General features: G+C 42.0%; 1 protein-coding gene across 1 annotated transcript; it reads left to right on the top strand.

The window, feature by feature from the left end:
* Positions 1-6,412: 6,412 nt before the first annotated feature.
* On the top strand, positions 6,413-8,470 carry LOC100022717 (ubiquilin-1-like). Its single transcript, XM_016422047.2, has one exon. It carries the CDS (start codon positions 6,699-6,701, stop codon positions 8,298-8,300), a length of 1,602 nt encoding a protein of 533 aa, XP_016277533.1. The 5' UTR covers positions 6,413-6,698; the 3' UTR covers positions 8,301-8,470.
* Positions 8,471-10,093: the final 1,623 nt, after the last annotated feature.

The raw sequence follows: 10,093 nt of genomic DNA, 5'->3' as shown, positions 1-10,093 counted from the left end.
GACAGAAGGTAAGGATTTTTCAAATGAATAAACATTTTTGAGGCATTTACTAGGTGCCAGACATGATGTTAGGTACCAAGGATAGCAAAAGCAGAAGACAGCCTTTGTCCTCTAGAAGCTTAGAATCAATGGGGAGACAACATATAAATAAAATGCATACAAAGCAAGCTATGAGCAGGGTAAATAGGAAACAGGAGAGAAAGTATTAGAAATAAGAGTCAGGGAAGGTTTCTTATACAAAAAAATGGAATTTTAGTTGAGACTTAAAGAAATCCAGAGAAGTCAGTTGGCAGAATGGAGGAGGGAGAGAATTCCAGGAATGGGAGACAGCCAGAGAAATGTCTGAAACTGAGAGGTGGATCATCATGTTTATGGAAAATCCAGAAAGCCAGTATCACAGGATTGAAAAGAATGCATGGGGAGGAGTAAGGTGCAAAGAATACTTGAAAGGTAAATGGGAGCTGGGTTATGAAGGGCTTTGAATATTGAACAGATCATTTTGAATTTGATCCTGGAAACAACTTTGAGTAAAGGGTCACAGATCTGCACTTTAGAAAATCAGTTTAGTGACTGAATAGAGGATAGAATAGAGTAGATAGACTCGAGACTGGCAGACCCACCAGCAGGTTATCACAAAATAGAGGAATGAGGTCATAAGAACTACACTAGAGTGGAAGCAATGCCAGAAGAGAGGAGAGAGTACTTGGATTAGAAAGTGGATAGAGGGATCAGAAAAAGAAAAGAGTCAGAGATTACTCCTAGTCTGTGATTCTAAGGGACTAGAGACGTGAGATACAGGTCTATAGAAATATTAGGGCAGAAAATGGATATTTGAGGATCATCAGCTTAGAAATGGTAATTAAATCCATAGGAGCCTATGAGATAACCAAGTGAAATACTTTAGAGGAAAAAGAGAAAAGGACCCAATATAGAACCTTGTGGGACATCTAAGATTAAAAGATATGATCTGGACAAAGACAAAGAATGAGAAGTCGTGATCAAATAAATGGTAAGAAAATCAGGATATAATTTATCACCATTTCCTTCAAGAATTCTACATACTCACTATCATATTTATTATATACACAAATATAGTGACCTTGACTTTAATTACTTGGAAAAATATTAAAAATTATTAAGTGGGTGGCTAGTAGATATCTAGAAAAAGCTAATAGTCATTAAAAAAACAAGGTTATCTATAATAAGTCAAGCCATAAATCTGGCCTCGGACACTTCCTAAGTGTGTAACCCTGGGCAAGTCACTATAACCCTCACTGGCTATCCCTCACCACTCTTCTGCCTTGGAAACAATACACAGTGTTAACTCTAAGCCAAAAAAGGTAAGAATAAAAAAAAAATAAGTCAATACAGACTAACATTTTTTTTTCCTTTTTTACAAAGTTACTAAAAAGCTCTCTGTTTTAGTGGCGGGGGGAGGGGATATGGAGGGAGATGGCTTAGATGATAATATAGTTCACTTTTAAACTGGTTTACCATTGGGATGAAGTCTTCAACAATTCATTATCAACTTGATGGAATGCTTGCAGGTGACAGCTCCAGAGTTTAATTCTTGGTTTTATGCTATTCTTATAAATAACTTTGACAGAGAAATAAATGCCAAGATTATAACATTTTTAAAAGACATAAAGAAGAAATAGATCACTAATGTTATTTTCATAAGAATCTCTTTTCTGCAATGCCCTTAATGCTAATGCCTTCCCTCTGTGATTATTGCCCAATTTCTCAAATATGCGTACATATATAAATATATACATCTTATTTGTCCATAGCTTTCAATATGTCATTTTATTAGATTATCTTCTTGAGAATACACAATTTTTGCTTTGTTTTGTGCATCTTCAGTGCTTAAAACAGTGTGTGATAACTAGTAGCCATTTAATAAATGTTTTTGATGATTCAGCATACTAAAGGACTAGACCAGTATTCAAGGAAAAACAAAATAGAATATTGGTCCAAATTTAAGTGGGATATAATTAAATAACAATAAATATAAAGTCTTATTCTTGGATTTAAAAAAATCAACTTTATAAATCTAAGATGAAGGAAGTGCAGTTAAACAGAAGCCCTTCTGGAAATTTTTTCTAGGTTCTTTGAATGTAAACCCAATGTAATTTAATGGTGCAATATAGCAGGATTGGCACAATGCCAATAATAGGTGCTTAATAATTTTTATTTAAGTTGGCTGACAATCAAGAAAAGTAAATATAGTTGTAGGCTGCATTCTGAGGAACTTAGGCCCAGGACTAGCTAGAGAGGTCATAGTCACATTAGATTCTCATCTAGAGTAATATGTTTTGTTATGACTGACACACATGATTGCAAATAGTCTCTTTTCCCTTTGGGAAGCTTACCAATGACTACATGTATACAACAAAAGTAAAAATCTGAGAAGGATAAGAAGGAGGAGAACGAGAATAATTTATGGGTTGATCCCTAGAAGAGAGATGTATAGCTTGTTTAAGTTTTGCTTTTCTCCTAATTCATTTGTATGATAACAGAAGGAATCTTGGGATTGTGAATACAGACATTAGACCCAGACAGTGCTTGAAAGTTTGTTGAAAGGGAAGTCCTTCTCCAAAATTATTCCAACAGAATTAATTTTGATGATCAGTAATTAAGGAATTCTAAATTAGACAGAAGCTTGGGATACAAACCTTGCCCCCTCATTGAGTAAACGGGGAAAAGATAAAGAGACAAGACTTACATATGCCCATTATCTGGAAGACTGGGCCATTCTGTATTCCAAAAGAGAGTGTCAAGTGTGTTGTGGAGGCTATGCTTGCTCAAGAATGGACTGGGCCACATGGTTTCAGAGGTACTGTCGAACTAAAAGAATTACAATTTGAAGGCTATGTAGCTGCTTCCCTATAGTTTCACCTTTCCCCACTCAGCATCTTTTCCCATGCTTTTCTTCATCTGTAAAATGTTAACCATTCTCCACAAACCTATCCCTAATGATAAATCTTGCCTTCCTTCAAATGATGCTGCAAATTCCACTTCCTCCAGAAACTTTTCTATGATAACTGGGGAAATATCCACCTTGCAATCAGAAAGTACATTTCTTTCCTCCAATCTCAAATAATACCTTATTGGCATTAAGTGCTGTAGCAAACCAGAGATGAAATCCTATTTAATTAATTAATCTCTCAGAATCACAGAATATGAATAAGATTTGGAAAGGAGCCCTGCAGTTGTCTAGTCTAACCTAGACATGAAAAGAATCCCCACTGAACAATCCCTGGCAAGTGTACATCCAGCCTCTACTTAAATACTTCTGAAGAGGTGGAGCCAACCACCTGTAGTAGCAAGCCCATTCTACTTTTAAACAACTCTGATTATTAGGTGGCTGTTCCTGATATCAAGCCTTAAATCATATCCTTCTGCAAAAATGGGGAAAATATCAATGATATCTAGTTGCTAGAGGTCTATCGTGAAGATCATCTATGCTAAAAAGTCTCTTAAGGCACCTACAAATATCAATGCTTTTTTTTACCCTTTAGTAAGGATACTACCCTATCCTATTTGTGCCTACCCTATCCTTTTTTGTATTCCAGTTATCTGGGTCTTGTTTCTTCCAACTATAAGGTTTTGTGATTATCCAGAGTAATCCATTTCACCATTGGAGATCATGAATTATTAAGTTGTCCTATCCAGCTTTTGGGACAAGAACTCACTATTTGACAAAAACTGCTGGGAAAATTGGAAAACAGTATGGGAAAAATTAGGTTTAGATAAACATCTCACACCCTATACCAAGATAAATACAAAATGGGCAAGTGACTTAAATAAAAAGAGTGAAATCATAAACGAATTAGGCAAACATAGAATAGTATACCTGTCAGTCCTATGGGAAAGGAAGGAATTTAAGACCAACTAAGAGACAGAGAACACTACAAAATGTAAAATGAATGATACTGATTATATCAAATTAAGAAGGTTTTGTACAAACGAAACCAATACAACCAAAATTAGAAGGGAAGCAACAAATTGGGGGAAAAAACCCCGCTGACAAAGGTCTAATTACTCACATTTATAAGGAGCTTAATCAATTGTACAAAAAAATCAAGCCATTCCCCAATTAATAAATGGTCAAGGGACATGAATAGGCAGTTTTCTCATGAAGAAATCAAAACTATCAATAAGCACTTGAAAAAGTGTTCTAAATTCCTCTTGATTAGAGAAATGCAAATTAAAACAACACTGAGGCACAACCTCATACCTAGCAATTTGGCCAATATGACAGCAAAGGAAAGTGATAAATGTTGGAGGGAATGTGGCAAAATTGGGACACTAATACACTGCTGGTGGAGTTGTGAATTGGTCCAACCATTCTGGAGGACAATTTGGAACTATGTGTAGGCAAAAGATTCCCTGCCCTTTGATCCATCCATACCACTGCTGGGTTTTTACCCCAAAGAGATAATAAAGAAAAAGACTTGTACAAAAACATTCATAGACATGTTTTTTGTGGTGGCAAAAAACTGGAAAATGGGGGGGGGGTCCATGGATTGATATCAGATGGTGATGGAATACTATTGTGTGAACTGGAAAGACCTCCAAGAATTGATGCAGAGTGAAAGGAGTAGAATGAGGATAACAGTGTACACAGAAACTGATACACTGAGGTACAATAGAATGTAATGGACTTCTCTACTAGCAGCAATGCAATAATCCAGGACAATTCTGAGGGATTTATGAAAAAGAATGTTATCTACATCCAGGGAAAGAACTGTGGGAGCAGGAACGCAGAAGAAAATGTGATTGATCACATAGTTTGATATGGATATGATTAGGGTTTTGATATTAAAGGATCCCTTTACTGCAAATATGAATAACATGGAAATAGGTTTTGAACAATGATACAGATATAACTAAGTGAAATTGCTTGTCAGCTCTGGGAAGAGGAGCGAGGAAAAATCATGAATCATTAACCATGGAAAAATATTCTAAATAAATTTTTAAAAATGAAGAAGTTGTCCTATCCATGGTATACTAAGCCTAAACTTGTCTCTTTGCAAATTTCACCTCATTATTCATAGTTCTAGTTTTTGTTGGGGGCTGAATAGAATAAGTCTACACCTTTCTATTATGATAGCCCTTTAAATACTATGCTTTAAGGCTTTGTTCATATCCCCTCAGCAAAGTAGCACAGTGGGTAGAACACTGAGACCTGCAGTGAGGGAGACTTAAATTCAAACAGAGCTTCAGGCTTTTACTAGTCATGTGGCCTTAGGCATGTCACTTAACCCTTGCTTATCTCAGTTTCCTCAATTATAAAATGAACATGATAAGAACACGTTACCTCCCAGGGTTCTTGTAGGTTGAGATTATATGAGATTATAAAGTGATTAGTTAATATAATGGATGGTACATAGTAGGGACTTAAATCCTTTCTTCCTAAATTCCCCTCACCCCCAGGTTAACCCTAACTATTAAGTTAATCAATTTGCTTTGGTCTTCAGTTCCCACAACATTCTAGTTGCCATCCTCAAGGCAGAATCCAGTTACTCGAGGTACTCACTAAAATACAGTGCTTCAGACTGGTTTCTATAATTCCATATACAGGCTGACCAAATTAAAAGACAAACTACTTTTATTCTGACTATGGTAAAACTCTTGATAAGATTCTATGCTTGTATTAGCTTTTGTGATTGTTTTATCATTCTGTTAATTTACAAAACTGAGTCTGAATCCAGTAACATTTCTTTTTTTTTTCCACATGTACTATTTCATTCAGTCATATCTTCCTACCTACTATCAATTTGTGCACCTTATTTTTAATCCCAAGTAAAGGACTTTTGTTTTTATCCCATATTAAGTTATAGCCTGTGCCAAGATCTTTTTGGGATCTCTTCAGAAAGAAACTCCCAATCCTTCTTATGACATGAATGATATGATATTGGCCTAAGGTGTTCTTCCTCCTGAGAGGGATTTGAAGAGGGTGATGTTTAACAGATAGGAAGAGTACTCTAATGGTGGAATTTCAGGCAGGATGATCAGCTGATGGTCATAAGGCTCTTTAAGACACAGCTTGGGGGACAGCTGGGTGGCTCAGTGGAATTGAGAGTCAAGCCTAGAGATGGGAGGTCCTAGGTTCAAATCTGGCCTCAGACACTTCCCAGCTGTGTGACCCTGGGCAAGTCACTTAACCCCTACTGCCTAGCCCTTACCACTCTTCTGCCTTGGAGCCAATTCACAATATTGACTCTAAGACAGAAGGTATGAGTTAAAAAAAAAAAAGACAGCTTGAGGGTAGCTCCCCACTCTTTTATGAGTAACTACCGTCCTGCTTCCTCCTCCTTTTCTCTAGAAGCTTGTGCTCAGCACGCATCATCTTCCTAGCCAGCTCCTCATTGTGACCTCATTGCTGAGGTCATATTCCCCCGAGCCTTCCCCACGGGTAAGGCAAAGGGTCTAGCTCTGGCTTGGCCCAGATGCTGATGGGGAACAGCCCTGGGTGCAGGGGGAGCCAGGACGCTGCGGAGTTACACAGCCACGGGCCTGAGCACCGAGCTGGGAGGTGGAATTGGCACAGAGCCGGGAGCTAGGGTAGCTCTCCAAGGCCAACGTTGCTCCCCACCCCAGCAGACACAGCGCCCCACATCCTCCCCCACCGTGTCTGGCACCAGGCCCGAAGGATTTGGGCAGATAGATCGGCACTGGCGCGTCACTGAATCATGGCGGGGGCCCGGGAAGAAGCAGGAGACAGCCGGCTGGTGGCAGGGCGGGAGCCCCAGCCGCCGCGCATCATCACAGTAACAACAAAGACACCACAGGAGCGCCAGGAGTTCACCCTGGCAGAGAACTGCAGTGTTAGGGAGTTCAAAGAGCAGATCTCAAAGCGTCTTAATTATGATGTGAACCGTCTGGTGCTCATCTTCACAGGGAAGATCCTGCGAGACCAGGACACACTGAACCAGAGGGGAGTTCTCGATGGCACTACCGTCCATCTGGTGGTGCGGTACCGCTTCCCTGGATTCACCCGCTCATGCCATACGCCTGCCACACCTGCCTCACCTCCCATGTCTGGCACACATGCCACCTCAAACCAACCTCTTCCAGGTAGCAACATCCCCGGGTCCTCCCCGAGCTCAGTGGCTTCTGGTCTGCTGGCCAGGCTGGGACGCATAGCCCGAGGCTCACCGGATCTGGCCGACTTCCTTGGCCATCTGACTCAACTCCTCATGGCAGTCCCGGAAGCTGTAGTGCAATTCCTGGATGATCCATCCATACAAGGTCTACTGGGTGAAAACCCATCCAGTACCAACCCTTCTCCTGGCACTGGACCCGGGCGGCTGATAGGTCAGCCACAGCACGCTCCACCAGCCCACACTGCTGAGACCGTGCCTGAGGCCCTGAGGAGCCCCGCGCTGCTAAGGGAATTGTTGATGCTAAGAGCAGATGAGAGAGGTCTGGGGGCTTTGAAGGCTGTTCCTGGGGGTGACAATGCCCTAAGACAGGTCTATGCTGATATCCAACAGCTGATGCTCACAGTCCCAGCCTCCTCGCCCCGGGCCAAGGGCCCAGCTTCCTTGTCTGGTCCTTCTAACTCTTCTCCTGCAGCTGGAACTCTTCGGCTGGGGAATATGTGGCCTGGGACTCAGGGCAGAGTTCTAGGAACCCCTTCACGGGGAAACTCATATAGCACTAGCATGCCTAATCTGTTCATGGGTCTAGGGCCTGGTTCACATGATGTGTCCCCAACTGTAGGCAAAGATTCCCTGCCTGGCCCATCCATACCCTCTACCTCTGCCCTGCGGAATGCCCTGCATGCGCTGCATCAGAACCCAGCTCTGCTGCACCAGCTCACTACTGGCAGCCCTTTAAGGCCCCGTCTGCCCCTGCTGCCTATCCTCACTAATCCTCGGGCTCTACAGGCTTGGCTGCAGATTGAGCAGGGCCTGCAGACGCTCTCCATGGAGGTTCCAGGTCTGGGACCCTGCCTTCGTGGTTCCGGAAGGCCCAGTGGGGGCCATGGGGTGGGTATAGCTGGTGGGTCAAATGCTCGGGTGTCCACCCAGCAACCCACACTAGCTGTGCTGCAGCTCCTCCAGTCCTTGGCCCATGCGAGCCCCACTACCCTTCAGACCTCACCACCCCCTCCACCACCACAACGGTCACCACCTCCAGCTGAAGGACGCTACCAGCAGGAGTTGGACCAGCTGAAGGCAATGGGCTTCACCAACCGTGATGCCAACTTGCAAGCACTTATTGCTACTGGTGGAGACATCCATGCCGCTATTGAGAGACTATTGGGGCCGGGGATTCCCCAGGCCTAGCACCCCTGCCCCGCTACCCTGGGGAACCTGAAAAGGAAGAGAAAGAGAGAGAGGAAAAGGAAGAGGAAATAACTCATTTTCGGATAATCTCCTATGCAAATCGGAGATCACTGTGGACAGCACCACTCTTGGCAGCTGTCTCGTTCTCCACTAAAAGGCCGCTGCTTGGCCATATGTGTCTTGTGTGGCTTTCTTTGAAGGGCTGAATACTGAGGTAGGGTTGGGGTCATGCCTCCCTTCATCACAGAAGGCCTAACATACACACTCCACTTCTCCCTTTTCTAGGAAGAGATTCTTGTCTTCAGCAAATTGGACAACCTTATTGAAAGCTATTTTATTCCCATTTTGTTAGGCAGCAAATGCTGGTGCCTCTGGACAGGTGAATTAATCACCAAGAGAGAGGGAGAGGGGGAGAGAGGGGTAGAGAGAGAGGTGGGGGGGGGAGAGAGAAAGGTGGGGGAGAGAGAGAGGGGGGGGAGAGGAGAGGAGTGGAGAGGAGAGAGAGAGAGAGAGAGAGAGAGAGAGAGAGAGAGAGAGAGAGAGAGAGAGAGAGAGAGAGAGAGAGAGAGAGAATCTGGCCCAAAGTGAAAACCTTCTGGTTCTCTCCCTCTGCCCTACCTTCTCGGTCCAGTCTTCTTCCCTTTCTCTGTCTGAGACTATCCCAGGAGTCCTCCCCAAATACCTCCTCTTTTGAATGAAGCACTTCCTTCAACAGGAAGCTAGCCCCATTCGCCCAACTTCAAGATAGCCCTGTGACTATCCACTGAAGGCAATAATATATGAGACCTCATAGATAAGTTTATTTTTCCTGTAGTTTTGGCCAATCAACACAATTGCAAAGACATTAAATGACGTTGTAAAAATTACATTGTAATACTCTCCTTAACTAGATAGAATGTTTTTCTCATAAAGAAAAAAATATATATTTATATATTATTATTATATATATATATATATATATATATATATAAAACAATAGGATGGTGGTGGTGGTGGTGGTGGTAGTAGTCTCTCGGTAACCGAGGATGACCATTGTCTTTGTGTGTTTTCATCTATGGTGTATAGATGAATGTGCACAAAGACACTTGTGCGTGAGGGAGATTTAAGTGGAAAAGTCGTTACACAGAGTCAGTCCCACTCTCTCGGTGTTGGTTTTTACATAATATAACAATAGAAGAAATAAGCATACATAAAATTCTTATTGAAGGACCTACATGTGGACAATAGGTGTTTGGAGGTCTAATACACTTCTGAAGTCACAGGAATCTCAATGACTGACTTCTGGTGATTTCATGAAGTTGATCTCACTGGGCCTGCTCTTTCCTGCTTGCCATGCCTTTGATGAGTGTGCTTGCCCCTGCTGCTTCACTAAATATTTGTCCGGTGTCTTCTGGTGACTCTTGTGCCTAGTCTCTTTTAGTGCCATTCTCTCAGGTTCTCAGGTAAGTGGTATTCTAGGTTGTGATGGGTTCAGCAAGTCTGCTGTTATAATCTGGATATATCTCTTCAGGTTCTCAGCCTTAGAATACAGTAACTAGAACCCCTCCCAAATGCAGCTAATACAAGTCAGGAAAAAAGTCCCCAAACTAAAATTAGACCTTGTCTTCAGCCTGACCTAGAAGATCAAAGAGCTTCAAAATTTTCTCTAGCCTTCAAAGACTTAGCCAAAAAAAATGAATAAATTATGTAATCAAGGTCATTATTTGCCATCCACTTAGCCCAATGCATATCTGATTATTTTGGTGCAGGATTTTGATGGTAGGGAAAGAGAAACTCATTTTGCCTATATTAAG

This window comes from Monodelphis domestica, chromosome 4 (assembly GCF_027887165.1).
Source record: "Monodelphis domestica isolate mMonDom1 chromosome 4, mMonDom1.pri, whole genome shotgun sequence".
Taxonomy (NCBI): Eukaryota; Metazoa; Chordata; class Mammalia; order Didelphimorphia; family Didelphidae; genus Monodelphis; species Monodelphis domestica.
Note: the sequence above shows the minus strand (reverse complement) of the source record. Positions and strands in the feature narration are given on the sequence as shown.